The 20,473-nt window shown below is 38.1% G+C and overlaps 1 protein-coding gene across 3 annotated transcripts; it reads left to right on the plus strand.

Moving 5' to 3' along the window:
- The first annotated feature begins 8,737 nt into the window (after positions 1-8,737).
- LOC139757185 (3'-5' exoribonuclease 1-like) lies at positions 8,738-19,455 on the plus strand. Of its 3 annotated transcripts, none has more exons than XM_071677319.1 (9): positions 8,738-8,807; positions 10,414-10,831; positions 11,095-11,206; positions 11,412-11,610; positions 12,938-13,076; positions 14,101-14,253; positions 15,390-15,473; positions 15,635-15,810; positions 17,499-19,455. In XM_071677319.1, exons 2-9 carry the CDS (start codon positions 10,484-10,486, stop codon positions 17,722-17,724), a joined length of 1,437 nt encoding a protein of 478 aa, XP_071533420.1. In that variant the 5' UTR covers positions 8,738-8,807; positions 10,414-10,483; the 3' UTR covers positions 17,725-19,455. The 3 variants fall into 3 exon arrangements, with proteins under 3 accessions (XP_071533420.1, XP_071533419.1, XP_071533421.1); XM_071677318.1 differs by lacking the exon at positions 8,738-8,807 and adding an exon at positions 8,824-8,932; XM_071677320.1 differs by lacking the exon at positions 8,738-8,807 and adding an exon at positions 8,833-8,960.
- The last annotated feature ends 1,018 nt before the right edge of the window (positions 19,456-20,473 follow it).

Genomic DNA, 20,473 nt, shown 5'->3' on the forward strand with positions numbered 1-20,473 from the left:
AAACTATGACTGTGTTCACAGATGATGAAGTTATTTGCTCCGTGGCGTTTAAACTATGACTGTGTTCACTGAAGGAAATTATTTGTTCCGCGGCGTTTAAACTATGTGTTCACATGAAGTTATTTATTCAGTGGCGTTTAAACTATGTATTCACACATGAAGTTATTTGTTCTGTGGCATTTGAATTGTGTTCACAGATGATGAAGTTATTTTTTCCGTGGCGTTTAAACTATGACTGCGTTCACAGATGAAGTTATTTGTTCCGTGGCGTTTAAACTATGTATTCACACATGAAGTTATTTGTTCTGTGTCATTTAAACTATGACTGTGTTCACAAAAGATGAAGTTATTTGTTCCGTATCGTTTAAACTACGGCTATGTATATATTTTCCGACACTATGGGACACGTTTATCAACATTTCGTTTTTTCTATCATTACTCTAATTTTTCATATCGAACACAATAGACGTAAAGAGACTTTTTACGTTATTCACCTTTGTGTAATTCGCACTTATAACTGTATAACAATCAATTGTCTAACCCATTCTGTGGGTCTTTCCGTGCACATATCTTCCATATCACAAACCCAGAAGTGTTTCCTTAACTACTCCAGTGATTGAGCGGCTACGAAACGCGAGCATGTACAAGCGTGCCGGAGGGTACAAAGAAAGCAATACTTTCGGGAGCGGCACACAACCTTCTCACTCCACATCCAGATGTACACTGAGAGCAGTCGTCTGCCCGCCATCCTCGTGTTGGCCGAGGGCCGCCTTCAGCGCGCAGAACTGCCAAAGACCACACGTCACACAGACAAAACTTATCAAAACCCAATTTCCTCCACCGAATTATTCACGAAAGCTTGAGTCTATCTGAGTCCTAAAGTGGACAGAAGGTGTGACATGTGAATATCATGCATCAAATGAGAATTATGTGTTCGTTATGAATATTCTCTTCATGAATGATGAACGGAAACATTTGTCTTTGGTATTGAGACACCGCCCAGCTGACCACAGTCCAATTAGACGCTCTGCCAGCGAACCCTCCCTTCACCCCCCCCAAGTGCCCGCCCATCCAACCCACACCCAGAGCCCCCGCCCCTCAGAGGCCTCATGCATAGTGTACGTGGTTTAAGAATGATCCTGAACACCTAAAGGTGGGTGTTGATGAGTCTTGTTTTTTTCTCTTCGGTTGGGTAGCTCGACGCTGACTGGCGGCCTTTAATGGCCTTTAATGGCCTTTAACAACTACCTCAGTCTTAGCTTACCAGGCTCAGTCTTCCCAGTGTTGTTTGTACCCTCTTCTTCAGGTGGTGTAGGCTTCCCACGTCACATCTACCACCACTCCACCCCACAGGTTGTGTGTGTCACGTCTACCACCAGTGTAGGTAGTGCGTGTCACATCTACCCCCACATTAGGTGGTGCGTGTCACATCTACCAACAGTGTAAGTAGCGCGTGTCACATCAACTACCCCCCACTCCTGGTGGCAAGTGGTGCGTGTCACATCATCTTTAGTTTTCAATACTTGAGGTAGGTTTTCCTCCGCCACGGCACCCGCCACCTCCCCTGACCTTTTCTGGAAGGTCGTCAAAACAGGTCAGCCACGCCAATGCTGCACTGACCCTAAAACTGCTTTGGGCGAATATCGTTCAAGTGGTAAACACTTTGACGATGAAAGATTTGACTATGAGACGATAATCATTCAACTACAGTTTATGGTTGTTAAAAGGGGATTTCGGTAATTGTATAAAGGACTTAAGTTTAGTACAACAGAACGGGACACTATATACGCAGACCCGGATGTCTTTGAGATGACCTCGTCCATGTATGTACCTATGATGTGGAAAATCTTACCCCTGTAAATGAACGTTTAGATAACAACACTTAACAGGTATATCCAAGAACCTTGGCACTAGAAACCCTTGAGAGTCATGTATAACCATACATACAGCGGAGGGTTTAATGAATATGCGTGATCCATAAATGACCCACCTTCACCTTTTTTCCCAAGGGTCGTCCATTGGTCTTGAGCTATACCCAAGACTAGTCAAGTACACCCTCGATTTTTCAACCTCTCCCTCTCTCTCTCTCTCTCTCTCTCTCTCTCTCTCTCTCTCTCTCTCTCTCTCTCTCTCTCTCTCTCTCTCTCTCTCTCTCGCTTTCTTCCATCTTTATCTACCCTTACTCTTTGCTTAAGCCTCTATATTCTGCACTCATTACTCTGCTTTTAACAGGTTCACTTTCTTCATTTCCGTCTCACCAGCTAACATCACTATGAAGTATACTCCACCCCACCATCCTATTCCTCTCCTCCCATGACCTGTCTGTACAGAAGCCAGCTGGACGCAGCTCTGTGACCAGCTGTAACAGTCCGCTCACAGCTTCGTTACGAGTGGTAACACCTTGAGCGACAAGTCACCTACATAACAAGGCTGCAACATCGTCATCGGAAGATGAGGAAAACAGCGTCTTCAAGGGGGCCTTTCCCTCCCTAAAGAGGCCCTACGTTAATCTAATTCCGCGAAGCTTAGGGAGATCCTGTGGTCTCTGGCCCTACGCTGCGCCTCGCACGTCAACTCACCCTCACACCTTGCACAGGTTCAGCCCCACCTCCCAGCTTCTCCTGTACAGTCATCGTAAGTTAAGCTTCACGCTTTCATTTCATCAAGTGTTACACCCTCCTGCTTTGACGTCAACATTTCTGATCCAAGTTCATCGTAAGAGGATTACCTATCTCATACCGTTCTCTCATATGATCCCATAGATCCTAGATTTAATCTTATTTTCTATCAGTATTTACCACGAACACACAGCTCTACTTCCAAGTCCAGTCCCCCTTGCTGAGAGAGCCGAAAATTCTGTAATATACCTGTACACACGTTCCAAGTCTGCGCTAACAGCGTTAAATGGCTTAGAAGTAAATAACACAGGATGTCTTAATAAATTTTACATATAAACAATGAAAAAGGCTAAGAAAAATGAAATGAGAAAGTAACTGTCTGCTCTTTTGAGCTGGGTATTTGCAACAAAGATAGTACCAGAGGATTGGAAGACTGCCTGCCAATGGTAAACACTGATATTCAAAAAGGTAAGTCCCTGCTCAGAAAATAAAGCTTAGAGGCAAACCAACAAGATCTTTTAGGTTAAGGAACAATTCCTAAATGTTCCGGCGAGACAACTTAAAACTTATTCAGCTTAGAAAAGTGAAGGTCGAATTGTCATTTGATACAGGTACTGAAACTTATCAAAGGCTTTGATGATGCCAGGATTCACTCCTGGTGCATGGGCAGAAACGTTTTAGTCTGAATTAGGTAAGGTAATTCATCTTCAACAGGACTGTTAACAGATCAAATGATTTACCAATAAGGTGGTTGAATTAACAGTTTAAGAACACTCTTGACAAATACTTCAAGTCTTCGACGGATATTATTCGTTCCTCCCTAGCAACAAATAAAGTTTACTTGTGTTTCTCCTTTAAGTCATCCTTAAGATCTGCTTTCTTTACCACACTAAGATATGAGCCTCTGATCTCTGCCAGTGCCACTGACTCAGTGGTCTGTTGTTATTTGCCCTCGTCTCTGTCCTTGCAATCCTTTACCACATGCACACTACATATTCTTTCTCACCTGAAGCACACCTAATGCTTTTGTATTTCCAGTCTTCACTGGTCTCATACAGCCAGTAAATATAGGCATCCTTACGCTAAAAATAAGGATTTGAATCCTTCATAAACACAGATTCATAATTTTTTCCCCATATATCCTCTCATCATACAGATGTTCATCTCACAAAATCCTATTCATTTCATCTGGGACTCTATGCGAGCCGATCATCCTGGCCTGAAACGCGAAGCAGTCTTATACCAACACGCTATACTGACCTGAAAACACAACACTCTTCCAGTGGGGAATCTATGTGTTTAGATACTTTCATAATCATTACATTACTGTACTCGTATGATACTGCATGATACACTGCACTTACCTACTGTAGTCTCTAAGAATGTAGTTTACAATTACTCCTATCCAGTTAAAGGTTGTAAACCTCAAAATGATATAAACTACTTCGGTCTGACCACTACATCACTCAGACGATGCTTAACAATCCATCTGAAAAAAAAAAGGAGACCCTAAAATCCATGTGCATAGGGAACATCATATAAATCTTACTCATAAGCATTTTACTGAAAACATGAAAATACTGAAGTACTGTCACGACCCTACAAGACTTCAGATAACAGAGGACATGTACGTACACGAGCGAACAGAAGTTCTATTCCCAATCTAGCCACAACGTGACTACGAAATACCTCGGGTTCGGACAACGATGTAGCGGAAAGGGGTGGCTTTTTGAAACAACAGGGGAATGGGGTTGGCTGGGAAAGGGGGTGAAATGAAAGAAGGTTGTGGGAAGGGGTAGAGAATGACGTGACAGAATCTCCATACACTGATAACATTAAGACTGCAACGGTGGCAGTTTACAGTGACAAAGATAATGAATGTATCAGTAACAATAATCACATATGCACGACCTCACGTCACAACACCACAGCAGCAGCAGCAGCAATAATCAAGCAGTTGTGGCTTACACCACTGGAACAATGGCTCTCTCAGAACAGAATATCTGCACATCCAAAGAAGTCTTCAATCAGTCATTTCATGGCTCAACTCGACCAGAATGCCTCCACATCCAAAGAAGTCTTCAGTCACTCATTTAACCCCAGACAGACATGAATCCGGCTCACATCCTCCATTCACCCTGAATGATCAATCATTTTTACTAAAAACACCAATCATTATAGGCATTACCTAGTATCTATACGTAACATTCACTCCCCATTCCCATAACATTAACACAAAATCAACACAAACTACGAAATTGGACAAGAAAAAACTTAACAGTCCCTACAGACAATTTATCCGCCCTACTTTAAACTACCTAACTGGTCGTACACCCTCTTAAGAGCAAATGTAACAAAGTTCCAGAAGACACAAAACAGTGCACTCAGAACAATCACAGGCTGCATAGCAACCACAAACACTCAACAACTTACACATTTCAACATATATCCACCCGGTACTATCCCACCTCAACATGCTCTGCACTCAGTTCTGTGCAACATTAAAAGACCCCACCCATCCCTCCGGACATTACCCACGTCGTTGCAACGTATGCTAAGACCTTCATGCCCACGATGTGACTATCACAACTACAACGGCCAGTTTTTGTGTAACTGGTCTTCTCCCGGAAACTGACCGAAGCAGCAGCAGCCAGTTGTGTGCCCGGCCGCGGGTCTGGGCCTTAACTTCCTGGGACACAAGCAGACAGCGTACAAGAGCAATGGCCTAAGCAATACATATACAGTAAAGAGAGGGTAGCAATAGTGAAGCGAACAGAGTTGGTTGAAAGATGATAGCAAGATAGTAGATAAGCGGAAGGTATCTGATTTCACTTTGGATAAGGGACAAGTGAATGAGACCCTATACAACACTCTCAGCTATTGAGAAGTATATTTTGTCATGTTAATTGTATGAGGATTCCAGGATAGACTAGAGGATATGGTTATGCACATTTTCATATTACTGCCGGTATGAATGGTGGTGTTTTAAGATTTAAAAGCAGGATATGAGAGATTAAGTAAGAGGTATAAGTAGAAATCGAGTTATAGTGCAGGGGATATACGTAGAAACTGAGTTTAAGTGTAGGAGGCTTAAGTAGAAATTGAATTTTAACACAAGAATTGAACCAGCTTACTGCTTCCCCAATCTATCTAATGTACTTTATAGAAAAAAATTACAATAAAATATGATCATTCACTTTCTCTTGCCATCTTGTTTATAACCCATTCTATCTTTATAATAATAATAATAATAATAATAATAATAATAATAATAATAATAATAATTATTATTTTTTTTCATTTTTTTTGTCGCTGTCTCCCGCGTTTGCGAGGTAGCGCAAGGAAACAGACGAAAGAAATGGCCCAACCCACCCCCATACACATGTATATGCATAAGTCCACACACACAAATATACATACCTACACAGCTTTCCATGGTTTACCCCAGACGCTTCACATGCCCTGATTCAATCCACTGACAGCACGTCAACCCCGGTACACCACATCGCTCCAATTCACTCTATTCCTTGCCCTCCTTTCACCCTCCTGCATGTTCAGGCCCCGATCACACAAATATACATACCTACACAGCTTTCCATAGTTTACCCCACACGCTTCACATGCCCTGATTCAATCCATTGACAGCACGTCGACCCCGGTATACCAAATCGTTCCAATTCACTCTATTCCTTGCACGCCTTTCACCCTCCTGCATGTTCAGGCCCCGACCACTCAAAATCTTTTTTACTCCATCTTTCCACCTCCAATTTGGTCTCCCACTTCTCCTCGTTCCCTCCACCTCTGACACATATATCCTCTTGGTCAATCTTTCCTCACTCATTCTCTCCATGTGACCAAACCATTTCAAAACACCCTCTTCTGCTCTCTCAACCATACTCTTTTTATTTCCGCACATCTCTCTTACCCTTAAATTACTTACTCGATCAAACCACCTCACACCACATATTGTCCTCAAACATCTCATTTCCAGCACATCCACCCTCCTGCGCACAACTCTATCCATAGCCCACGCCTCGCAACCATACAACATTGTTGGAACCACTATTCCTTCAAACATACCCATTTTTGCTTTCCGAGATAGTGTTCTCGACTTCTAAACATTCTTTAAGGCTCCCAGAATTTTCGCCCCATCCCCCACCCTATTATTCACTTCCGCTTCCATGGTTCCATCCGCTGCCAGATCCACTCCCAGATATCTAAAACACTTTACTTCCTCCAGTTTTTCTCCATTCAAACTTACCTCCCAATTGACTTGACCCTCAACCCTACTGTACCTAATAACCTTGCTCTTATTCACATTTACTCTTAACTTTCTGCTTTAACACACTTTACCAAACTCAGTCACCAGCTTCTGCAGTTTCTCACATGAGTCAGCCACCAGCGCTGTATCATCAGCGAACAACAACTGACTCACTTCCCAAGCTCTCTCATCCACAACAGACTGCATACTTGCCCCTCTTTCCAAAACTCTTGCATTCACCTCCCTAAAAACCCCATCCATAAACAAATTAAACAACCATGGAGACATCGCACACCCCTGCCGCAAACCTACATTCATTGAGAACCAATCACTTTCCTCTCTTCCTACACGTACACATGCCTTACATCCTTGATAAAAACTTTTCACTGCTTCTAACAACTTGCCTCCCACACCATATATTCTTAATACCTTCCACAGAGCATCTCTATCAACTCTATCACATGCCTTCTCCAGATCCATAAATGCTACATACAAATCCATTTGCTTTTCTAAGTATTTCTCACATACATTCTTCAAGCAAACACCTGATCCACACATCCTCTACCACTTCTGAAACCACACTGCTCTTCCCCAATCTGATGCTCTGTACATGTCTTCACCCTCTCAATCAATACCCTCCCATATAATTTACCAGGGATACTCAGCAAACTTATACCTCTGTAATTTGAGCACTCACTCTTATCCCCTTTGCCTTTGTACAATGGCACTATGCACGCATTCCGCCAATCCTCAGGCACCTCACCATGAGTCATACATACATTAAATAACCTTACCAACCAGTCAACAATACAGTCACCCCCTTTTTTAATAAATTCCACTGCAATACCATCCAAACCTGCTGTCTTGCCGGCTTTCATCTTCCGCAAAGCTTTTACTACCTCTTCTCTGTTTACCAAATCATTTTCCCTAACCCTCTCACTTTGCACACCACCTCGACCAAAACACCCTATATCTGCCACTCTATCATCAAACACATTCAACAAACCTTCAAAATACTCACTCCAGCTCCTTCTCACATCACCACTACTTGTTATCACCTCCCCATTAGCCCCCTTCACTGAAGTTCCCATTTGCTCCCTTGTCTTAAGCACTTTATTTACCTCCTTCCAGAACATCTTTTTATTCTCCCTAAAATTTAATGATACTCTCTCACCCCAACTCTCATTTGCCCTCTTTTTCACCTCTTGCACCTTTCCCTTGACCTCCTGCCTCTTTCTTTTATACATCTCCCACTCATTTGCATTTTTTCCCTGCAAAAATCGTCCAAATGCCTCTCTCTTCTCTTTCACTAATAATCTTACTTCATCCCACCACTCGCTACCCTTTCTAATCAACCCACCTCCCACGCTTCTCATGCCACAAGCATCTTTTGCGCAAGCCATCACTGCTTCCCTAAATACATCCCATTCCTCCAAGTGCCTGTTTTCTTTTAATAGAATGTGAATTTTCTAAGTTTGTCATAGTAATGATCAAGTTACTTTCATTGTACATCTTCAAATATTTTACGCTGAGAAAGTATTAAAAGTGTAAAACTATCTTATCGGGATGTATAAACCAGCTATTCTGACGGTCAAAGGATTAACCTAAGAGAGTCATCATGATAAATATGTTTTAATAATTTTCGTTTCTGTAACTTTGCCTGTATCATTACGTACGCTGTTTATCATCCTCACAGCCAACAGCAAACCTTTTTTTTTGAGTCTTTTTGATTAAGAAATACAATCTTTAATTAATCACAGCACAATATAGATATGTAAAACCCCTAGTTTGATGAAAATTACAATAGAATTTTTCTTTTAAATAAGCTAAAGGCACGTCTTGCGCACGTATACTTTGTGCGAGTCCGTTGGTTATGTTTACAAAACCAGCTGATCTTTGAAAACACTGCGAGGTGAAATTTTCCACAGGTCGTAAACAGTTATTCCTGTGATATGATGCATGTACAGATCTGTAGTTAAATATTCGCCAACAAATGATCAAAGGATCTCTCATCAGCACTGCCAGTGGTGTCTTGAATAATGCATTTTGGAAGGTTAACTGTTAAGAGCAGTGGCACTGAGGTTTGCCTTGTCAGCATACACACATGCCCGACATTTTCCAGTGTTCTTGAATCAAAATAGTGATAGGATGTTGAAGTATGAGTTACAGTTCCGTCGTAAGATTAGTGATTATTGAGGGTGACCCAGATTATATTAATAGGCATCTATATGTACTATAATGGTTGTTTTCTGGACTAGGAAGTACTGGTGAACCAGACATTATTGAATCGACTGAATTATTTCCAATTCTTTTTTTTTTACTTTCCCTAGGCTGTTTGTTGATAAAGTTATGTTGGGTTTACAGTCTCGGAAACTACTGTCACCTTAGAATTAGGCTGATGGCCAGAGACCTTGGTTGGGTGTTAGGTAAGGTTGAATAATTTGACAACTTGACCTTAAAACTTTGCCAAGACTTCCCAAACTCGCGATAGACTTGGTGCAAGCTGAGGTGATCTTTTCACTCACCAGATCTGATTCTTTTATGCGTTTAGAATTTGAAAAACTTTTCTATAGTAAAAATCCATAAACCCACTCATGAAATGACAGTGAAGGAAATAAAAGTTATATGCAAATTTCTGTTTGAGGAACTATTGGGTGCTGACTCATCAAAAGATCAACATTTTGTATGTTCTAAGAATACAGCCTTGAGCTGCAGAATCCTTTAGAATGGTCCTGGGTAACACCAGGACTTTGTCATAGAAATTGGTCCTTGGTTAATTATAAGAAAATTACAATCTTCATTTTTTAGATTGTTCAGGAACTGATACCCAAAATCCTTCCTTACTGCACTAATATCACCTTTCAGCTATTGCCCTTACTCCCTCCACTTGTGTCACATAGATACTCTTAAGTCAGTCTTTCTCTCTGGATCATTTCAGTAGACCCTCTTCAGCTCATACTCAAACTGCTACTACTGTGCCTACTTACAATATCAATCCTTACATGATTTACCCAACATTATACAGTGTCCTCAGCCATTTAATTTCCAACATGTCTAAGCTCTTTCTTTTTTATTCAAGGCCTAAAACCCATACTGTCATGGCTATTATACCATCGAACATACTCATCCTTGCCTGAGCATACAATCCTTGCCTTCAGCACACACTCTAGTGCACCTTGGACTTTAGCCCCCTCTTCTACGCTATGACACTTCAGCCCCTATGGTTTCATCCACTGCCACGTCCATTCCCAGATCCTCAAGCATTCCACTTCCTCCATTTCCTGTCTCATCCTCCTGCTACACCTTTCCTTACTCTTGTTTATATTTACTCATAACTTAAGATTTCATATTCAAAAAAATCTAGCCATTCTTTATAGAGCAAATCTGTACTGCTGGGCAAACCTTATGACACACAATCGTCAATGCATGTATTTTGTTTCAAATGTTTTTCATACAAATTTTCCATTTACAGAAACACTGGATCATGGCTTTTATTATTTGTAGTTAAATTTAATTTTCTTTTTTCTCATCCAGGTGGTTATTTGGTAATCAATGCACCAAGAGTGGTATATCATCTTGTGAGCTGCATTTACAGACCTCAGATATGGAGAGAGGTGAAAATTATACCTCCACAAAGCTGAATACACACGTATGCAGTGACCCAGAAGCAACCACTAATGATTCTAGCTCAAAAGAATTGTTATCTGGTACATCCACAGAAAATCATGAGGTATCAAACTGTCAACCAGAAGACACTGAAAAAGTTTCTCAATCCTCTGAGATAGACTCCAACATATGCAGTGAAAGCTCCACAGAAAAAGAGGTGGCTCATGAATCTCAGCATTCAGACTTCAAATCCAAAAACTCTGCTGAATGCCAGGGATCACCCAGCAAAACAGAGAGACAATTGCAAGAGTCTCATGATGACATGAACAAGATGGAAAATAAAGAGGTTCAGTAAACATTGATTTTGTTTGTAGTGCATTCATGATCTTGAAATAAGGTTATTTTTTTCAACAAAGAAGCAGTAACCAACAGATCGCCCTTTGAGAAATGAGTTAGAGGAAATTCTGTATAAATCAGTCAAAATGGTATGTCATGTTATAATATCCACAGGTCATACTTTTCACAGCATAAACAATCATTTGAGTGCTTGAGCCATGACACATAATTTGCTGAGAAATTTATTTCAACAAACATTATTTCTATTTCCAGAATGAAGGTAGATTGAAAAAGAAGACCACATCTCCCTATGACAAACCTGTTTACCGTGAGCTATCCAGAATCAATGGAGAAATTAACAGACTAAAAATGGGCGAACTAAAAAGTAAGAAGCCAGGTTCAGTAAAAGAACAAAAAAAATTGCTGTTAGTCTTTTCTTTCAAATTATGATATTACTAGATTCTTCTTCATATCACCATGTTATCTTCCAGCATTAATACATTAGGTTGCTCTGCTGTCAAATGAGAAACCACTTCAAATTTACTGTTGTGGCACATAATCTAGTAAACTAAAAACACTGACCATTTCAGGTACTCTCAAGGCCCTCAAACTTGATACACGTGGCAGGAAGGACGTCTTACAGAGGAGACTGAAGTCATACCACAGAGAACAGAAGTTAGGAGATGAAGACAATGAGAATCCATCAAATAGAAGCAACTACTATTATGATTACTATATGGTTATAGATTTTGAGGCCACCTGTGATGCTTCAAATGCTCAAGATTATAGGTAAATTAGTTTATTAAAATATTATGATGATGCTGTATTGGTAAAAGATTAACAACTCTGTAGGCTCATTTTGTTTCATTTATGTGAGTTTTCATGAGTAATCATGTAATAATGCATGTCCTCATAAAATTCTGATGGAGTGAGGCCATAAATATTTGGGAAACTTGCTTCAAATCTGAGTTTGCTGATATTTTACCAGAAAAAATTACAAGCATCTTGCAAGTCATTCCAATTTGCTTTACTTTCGGTTTCCCTCAAGTTGTTGTGGAAAATATTCCACTCTTCTTGTACCTTTAGGTCTGAGATTTATTAGATCAGAGAGATTTTGATGCAGATGTTTGTGGTTGTGACAGGCTGATTGATGATAACTTTTTATGGAATACTCAGGACCATTTTGGCCTGCTGCAGAGTGGAAAAAGCAGTGAAGATGAGCGATAAGTGGCATACAAAGCCCTTGTGATGCTGCCATGCGAGGGGAAGGAATCATGTTACACACATGGACATGTTCATCAATTATGTGTTTATAATCCTTATTTACATGGTTAATTACACCTTTTTATAAGCATGATATTTTACTAAAGCAATCCAATGGTTTATTGGGCTGCCACAAGGCAAAATAGTCTCTGATTGGCTGAAATTTAAATAAAATTTTCCTGTCAGAAACCACCAAACAGATACCATCATAACTCTACAGAAAAGATTGATGGATGGCCTTGTAGCAAGGTTTCTCTCATTTCAGTTACAAGAGCTCTTAGTGCACCTTAGGTTCTCCCTTGAATACTGATCCTTACTCCCAAATAGTTAATCGCATCAACACCTTCAAATTCTATATTCAAGATGACACTATACTCTATCTTCCCAATATTTTCAAGCAAAAGAACATTACATTCACTTGCAATTATATGAAACTTTCACTTCTTTATTGTTACTTAGTTACAGTGCTTGAAGACATACTGTTTCTTAGTCCATCCTGATATTCTTTGCTTTTCCCATTGTCTGGGGAATATACATAGTCATGAAAACATGTTTCTTCCACTGCAAATCATCCCATGTTCAGGTGCTTCAGCTTTAACATGCAACATTGCATAAATAAATTCTCGATTCCTGCTTATTGCCTTCTCTTTCACTCTCTTGGCTCTATGCATTTAGCTACTCTGCAGCAGAGTGGTTTATGCATGATCTCTGAGCACCATGATATCTACATATTTCTATTCATTCTATATCTCTGAAATACGTTTACCCTTACTTTTGTCTTTCTTGTTCCTATATATTTTTTTTTCACTTTCAATGTTTTTGCTTTGATCATTCTGAATTTCTTTTTAAACAGGCATGAGATCATAGAATTTCCAGCAGTTTTGGTGTGCACAAAGAGATGTAGAATTGTTAAAGAGTTTCATTCATATGTACATCCAGCAATCAACCCCAAACTGACCAGTTTCTGCACAAGTTTGACTGGGATCACACAGGTACATAGCAGGATATGCTTTGTTGACTTAAAGATACTGAATTAGATTATTTATACTTCCACAGGGGAGAGAATTAAAAATGAGAACTGTGTAAAGACATTAACTTAAATGAATCAGGTTAAGTACGTAGGCTGAGGAGTAAGGGAGTTGGTAAAAAATAAATGGTATATCACAATGAGGGTGTACGAAAATTTAGGAAGAGAAATGAGAAACCTATCAAATAATTACACTATGAAGAAATTTAAAAGAAATAACAAAATGAATATGAGACAGTAAAAGAAAGCAAATGTGAAAATGTTAGAAAGGAATGGACAAGAATTAAAGGTTAGAATTGTCAAAAAAGGAGTAGATGGTAATTTATGATTAAATTTAGGTAGCAATCATACAAATGAAAGTAAAAGATGGTAGACTCTTCTGTTAGTACTATGAAATTAACATCTAAAGACCAGATGTGTGCAAATGAGGCTGTAGTTCATCTTTTCCTGAATGAAAAGAGACATTTTAGAGTTTTCTTAGTTTTCGTATATGTTCCTGTAAGTTTATACAGTCTACAGAAGTAGTGAAGGGAATAAGAATGGTAAAATTTAGTAACGCCTTTGGAATGGATGTTCATGCATAGAGATGAGGTTTAATTGAATACAAGTTTAATCAGAATGATATTTCATTGGCCCTGAATTTTATTACATCTTTATCTGAAAGGCATATGGATTCGTATAAGCTGTATAATTCAGTGCTGTATCCATACACCAAAAAATTTTATAGCTTTCAGATTTTTTTTTTTTTTGTCATTTCACCCTTCTTTACATTTCCTATTATGGGTATATCAAGTCATTAAGTCGATTGCTCACTCTATTCATGCTATTCTTAATCTTGTGTGATTAAATAAAAGTGTTCATACTATTAAACCTATTTTAGTTTTATTTGTGGTTATTTATGATGTTCATTCTCATCTTCAAGTACTTGATTAGAAGGATCAGCAATATATGATTAAAGATTTATTTTAACAATATGTTATTCATTTCAGGATAATGTTAATTTTGCACCCATGTTTCCTGAAGTTCTACAAAAGTTCGAAGAATGGCTGGATAATAATCATCTTAATGCAAAACCTTATAAGTTTGCTGTTGTGACTGATGGGCCTTGGGACATGGGAAGATTTCTATTCCAGCAGTGCAATGTAAGCCCACTTGTGTGTTCATATTACATATATATGAACACTTTAGGTTGGAGGTAATTATTAGGCCATGAGATCGAGGTTTTATCCGAAATCCATACCGATTTAGAAAGAAGGTATTTATTACTTTAATCAATTATCTATTCACTGTTATTTTAAAGTGCATGGAAAGTGTCCATAAGGGCAAAGAACATGTTTGATGGCACAGTAGTTCCAATACATAATGTGGGATCTAAATGGAAAAGTAAAGAAAAGGGTTGATGTGTTGGAAAAAAAATTATTGAGGATATGTAGTGTGAAGAGGGATGATTGCATAAGAAATTACTGGACAAGAGAGAGGAGTGGCAGTAAGAAGAGTATGGTTGTGAGAGCTGAGGGGGCTGTGATGAAATGGTTTGAACATATGGAGAAATAGAATAAGAGGGTATGCAGCACAAAAGTGGAGAGTACAAGGAGTACCTTCCCATAACTAACTATCCACCTCCTTACCTATGAGTACCTATGATGGGATTTGAATTATTAACTCTTTTAATCTTTGTTTTCTTCAATATGGCCCTATTATTTCCAGGCAGCATTTCATATTCTTTCTCCTTACTGACCCATTCATCTCTTTGTGGTGCAAACCATAGTTTTCACTTCAATTCTCATCTATTCATCTACTGTTTTCTGTCTTGGTATCTTTCTATTTATATTTTATGTGACTGCTTTTGCAGTCAACTGATATGTACACTGGTGAAAAATGCTACATTTATTTCCTTATATTTTGTGTCATTCATTCGGTTATTGGCTTTAATCCACTTTATTTTTTAAGTTGTTTGTGATACTTGTGGTTCCAGTGTTTCATTATCTATGTCCATTTGTCTTTATTGTTAGTGTACACTTCTGCATGTTATGATCACACGTTTTAATGACCTTGGTATCTGTAATTAGTGCTAAGTTGTTTAAGAAATGTTTTCCCATTTAAATTTAGGATTTTTCCTTGGAATGCAAGAACTAAAATGCACAATAAGTTAGTTTAAAACAGGCAGTGATTTTTTTTGTGTGAAAATGATTTGTCACAATAGAGGGAAATAATGGGAAATTTTTTTTTCTTTGAAAGTAAATTTCTTTGTCTCACCTAATTAACTTATTTTTTTCAGATATCCAAAGTGCCCTATCCCTCATGGGGGATCACATGGATAAATATAAGAAAAACCTTCTGTAACTTTTACAACAGTAAAAGGGTAAGTTAAGCAGTGAAATGCATAGAGGTTTCTGGTAACTTTGCTATCTGGAGGTCGTTCTCTATTAACCACTCATCTTTTAAAACATGCATATCATTCTGCTTAATGGAAACACATCCGATAAATAAGCTTTGAAGCAATAATTTTATTATGGGTTCTAGATGTGCCTTAAGGACATGCTGACGACACTGGGAATGAAGTTTGAGGGCCAGCCACACTGTGGTTTGGATGATTCTCGCAATATTGCACGTCTATCAATTAAGTTACTTAAGGATGGAGCCAACTTACGAGTCAATGAACGGATTCACCTAAGGAAGGATGGGAAATATAATCCAAGGTGAGAGAGACATCTATTATCATTATTATATTATTATAAATTACTTATGTCTTACATTCAAAGCTGAGGGGGCTGAGTCCCAGTAACCTTGCTGAGTGAGGTACATAATGTATCATTAATAGCCTAAAGGCAATTTAGCAAGATTACACAGTATTTCAGTCTTAAACCAGGTTTGAGCAGAATGGGCTAAAATCACTGGGTACTACATTTGTGTGTACAAGTGGACCTATTTTCACTCTTCACTCGTTCCATGTAATTGTATAGTGAGATATTCATTTTACCAGTCCTATGTTATATGTGGATGATGAAGTTGAATTTGAAGATGTGCACTTTTGTGGCATAGTTGACATAAGGAGAATAGATTGAGGTGAAAGATTTGAGATCTGAGGAGGACATGTGGTGTGAAGAAGTCATACAAAGTTGCATGAAAGAAGGTATTTTAGGTACCTGGGAGTGGACATGGAAGCAAATGGAATGATGGAAGTTGAGGTGAGTTATAGGATTGGTGTTGGGAGGAGGGGGGAAGCAAACATTCTAGGAGCATTGAGGTATGTGAAGAAAGAGACTTTGTTATCATGGAGAGTGAAAATGGGTATGTTTGAAGGTATGGTATTTCTGATAGTGTCATATGAATGCAAGGCATAGGCTATAGATAAGAACGTATAGAAGAGGGTGAATGTGTTAAAAATTAAATGACTCAGGACATGTGGTGTGACAAGGGTTGATTAAGTAATGATAGGTTAAGAGAGAGGTGTGAAAACAAGAAAAATATGGTTGAGAGAGCTGATGAGGATGTGCTGAAATGGTATGGACATATGGAGAAAGAGTGGGAAGTTGATGGAGAACATATGTGTCAAAAGTGGAGGAGACAAGAAAGGGAAGACCAAATTAGAGATGTACTGAGGTGTACTATTACTTTAATTTTCACAATTTTTGAGCCTTGCTGCCTCTGGAAAATTGCACTGGAGTTGCTCTCTGCCAGTGACCTGTCAGGGGTGAGGCACAAAAGGCTAAAAGGCACTGTTGTCTATCAGTTATGTAGAGGGTTAAAGGGAACAAGCGATTGAGGGTGATGGTGATGAATGTGAATTGAATGACTGGGGAGAATAAAAGGATGGGGATTGTGGAGAGGTGTAAAAAGTTGTGGTGTGGATGTGCCAAGGATTAGGGAAACACGTATCCTCAGGCAGGGTGTGAGGAGTGCAAGTAGAAATGATGAATGCAAGTTATGGAAGGGCATGGAGGAAGGTGTGGTATGGATGGGGTTTAGTGAAAATTATCAGGGAAGAGGCAAAGAAAGATATGTCTGTGGGGCCTGGTTTTGGATGGGAGGCTGTGGTTTTGATGCAATACACATCCTCTAGAGAATGGATGTGAATGAATGAGACCTTTTCTTTGCTCTTGGTATTTCCCTGCTAATGATGGGAAATGACATACAAGCAATGAAGAGAGAGAAAGATTTTTATAATTACTGTATGCCTTATTTTGATGTACAACATAATGGGTTTTATAGAACCACTACCTTAAATTATGATACTGATAGTCCTTTGTTAATTCTGCCAGTATTCATTTATTCACACGTGTATTATCATACTGTGCTCATTTATTATTGGAATCCATTTTATGCGTTATGAATCTTCTCCATTTTTTATATCTCTATTTCTGTATATTCTACTGATTTTCCTCAGGGAACAACTGATTTACAACATCTCCAGACACAATTTCAATGGGATGAAGAAAAAGCTGATTTCTACCAACAAAAGTGACAAAAGCAAATGTGAGAGTGGGGAAACTGGAAGTGATAAATTGAAAGATGCTGAATGCGAAGAATCAGATAAAGACCCTGAACATAATGAGCTATGGCTGGACCCTTCAAACATGGAGGATTTTCCCATATTGACCCCTAAATCTTAAAGATCACTCACTGATACAGAATCACTGAATTATAATAATTCTGTTAATTTTTTCTCTTTAGTTTTGTTATACATGCTTTGGATTTTGGAGGTTCCAGGTTCAAGCCCCAGTTACAGTAATGTGATTAAGGGCAAGATTCCAGGTTCATCCAGTCTACTTTACAACAAACAAATACTGTTTACCAAAGGTCACCTGTTGTAAAGGGGTCACACTGGCTTTGTAATTCAAAGGCATCTACATATCCAAAACCAAGGGCATGAAGATCAGTATGCCTGTGTAGTATTACACTTTCCTTTTTTTTTTTTTTCAAGACTCTCAGTGAATGTGTGAATGGCCCAAACGATGTCAATCACTGAGATTTTCTTAGATTTTTTTTAACTATTGTGTTTTTTTCTAAGATCTTTTGAGCTCGTGCAACTTAAATATTGTTAATGAGTATGACAGTGTTGTTTGTGAAAATAAGTACAACTCATGTGTGATCTACCAACAAATGACTCAAAAGAATAACCAAAAAATTTCATTCAAAATCTCATAATAGGTGATATTCATCATGCTAATTAAGAATCTGGAGGTCTAAAAAGATTTATTTTAGCCATGTTATTATTACTCATAGTAACAACAAGGACAGATAACCATGCATTAATTTCTATTGATCATGGGCATCATTTTTTTCAAGAAAGATTTGAGATAGCTCTTTTCGCAACCTTACTTCAGGGACTTCTAGTATTTGTTTTGTTTAACATTCATAATGCTGCAGGTGCTTTTCATCATGGTGGAAATAAGGAGTCTAATAATAGTATTCTGGCTAAATGTTGTGCTGTGCCTTGCTTTAATTACACAAGGTAAAACATACTCAAGATGCTCACATCTTATAATTTCTGGGTAAAATTTAACTGGATATTAAAGTTATTATTAAAGGCACCTGTTTTGATTGGATGTTAAAGTTATTACTAAAGGTGATAAAGGCTAACATATTATTTCCAAATTTGAGTACTTTTTCAATATGAAAGATACTGTGTATCATACTAAGTAAGGACCTTGAGAAGTTATAGTTCCAGTACTTCATCGTGTTACTAACCCTGGGACATAGTTAAGTTCATTTCTAAATCAGTTGTGCTTTGTTGATCCTGGGAAACTTTTTGGGATGCAGTATTAAGGATACTTATTTCAGAAGTTATTTTTTCCTAAACAGTACTGGAAAAAAAGCCCCTTTGACTTACTGCCTAATTCATTTTAAAAGTATCAGATTTTACAATCTCATCAGAAGTGCTCTTCATAATGCAGAATAAATATATATAGTCTGAAAGATGTACTTTGGCAAATTAGTTGTGTTACTCAACTTTTAAGCAGTACATAATTACATTTGTGTATTAATTTCTTTATTACTCACAGCCTCTTGATCTTGGGTCCAATTTTCTATATCAAATTCATGAGAAAGGTAACATACAACTGTTCTCCATTACTTTCCAATGTAAAAAAATAAATGAGAAGTTTTAGCCAATATTTGATGAAAATTCAGATTTTAATATTTTATTAAAGGTACTATGTATGATGTTGAATAAAGATTAGGTATCTAAAACTTACATCTTGACTTCATATTGTTATTAAGCTTTGGAGTAATGAGGACATACTTACAAGAGTGTAATTACTTTCTTAACCATAATATCAATCCTATGTACTAATGCATGGGAGAGCAGTTAAATAAAGGTAATAAGCCCCTTCATAACACCATTTGCATTTTCTTTGTATTCATTTCAATTGCCATTGATTTCATTCCAAATTCCAGGGTAAATCAGGATCATATAGTCTCTCAAATCCCTCACACACATCCTCAACACACTGAACTTAGGTTAAAGTTATGTATGAGTTTTTAATAGGTTTATACAGACCATAAACCCTTCAGTAATGGTAATTACCCATTTTACAAATTAAGAACCCCCTGAAATGTTCCTTGCTCTTTGGCTACCATGTTTTATTCATCAAAACTGCTTAAAATCTTAATAACCACTAATCATCTTTCTGAACAAGGATCTTTAGTCAAAGATTTTCATTTCAAGAAATTAGCTCTGTTTTCAAGCCTCTAAGGGACAGTGGCATATCTAGGGTTTGGCAGGTGCCCAGGGCACCACTCAACAGGTTTGTTTTTTGACATATGCTACCCAATTGACATTTTTAACGGTTTGGTTTTGTGAGAACTTGCCTACTTTTCAACTATAGTAATATTTTGCTATTATCAGTTGCGTTACCACTACAACATTACAATTTTGATCAAATAAGTCTTTAAGAGTTTACATAAATTTAAGTTTGGCCTAACTCTTCATCGGTTTATAATTACACTGTATATATTTTTATACACATCTGCTGTATGTACATCTTTAATCAAGCCAGGGGTGCTATTTCCACAAGATATGCCCCCATTGAGGGATTAAAAGTAATTTCAAGAGTTGACTGCTTACAAAAGTTAGGTAATCTCTTGAACTTTGCAACCAGATAATCTTGGATGCCATTTTCTAAGAGATGAAATAAATGAGAAAGGTAATAAGCTAGTTGATGTATTTTCCATAGAAACTGACCCAAAACAACTGAAGTATATCCTTGCCTTTGGTGATTTTTCTGATTGAAATTTGTTAAAAGATTTCATCATAGGTGCAATTCAACACAGTGCAAACTGATCTAGGAACTCATCTGATTGTTATTATGCCTTGGAGCAATTGGGGAAAATTAATTACATGCTCAATTTTAAATCAAT

This window comes from Panulirus ornatus, chromosome 25 (assembly GCF_036320965.1).
Source record: "Panulirus ornatus isolate Po-2019 chromosome 25, ASM3632096v1, whole genome shotgun sequence".
Taxonomy (NCBI): domain Eukaryota; kingdom Metazoa; phylum Arthropoda; class Malacostraca; order Decapoda; family Palinuridae; genus Panulirus; species Panulirus ornatus.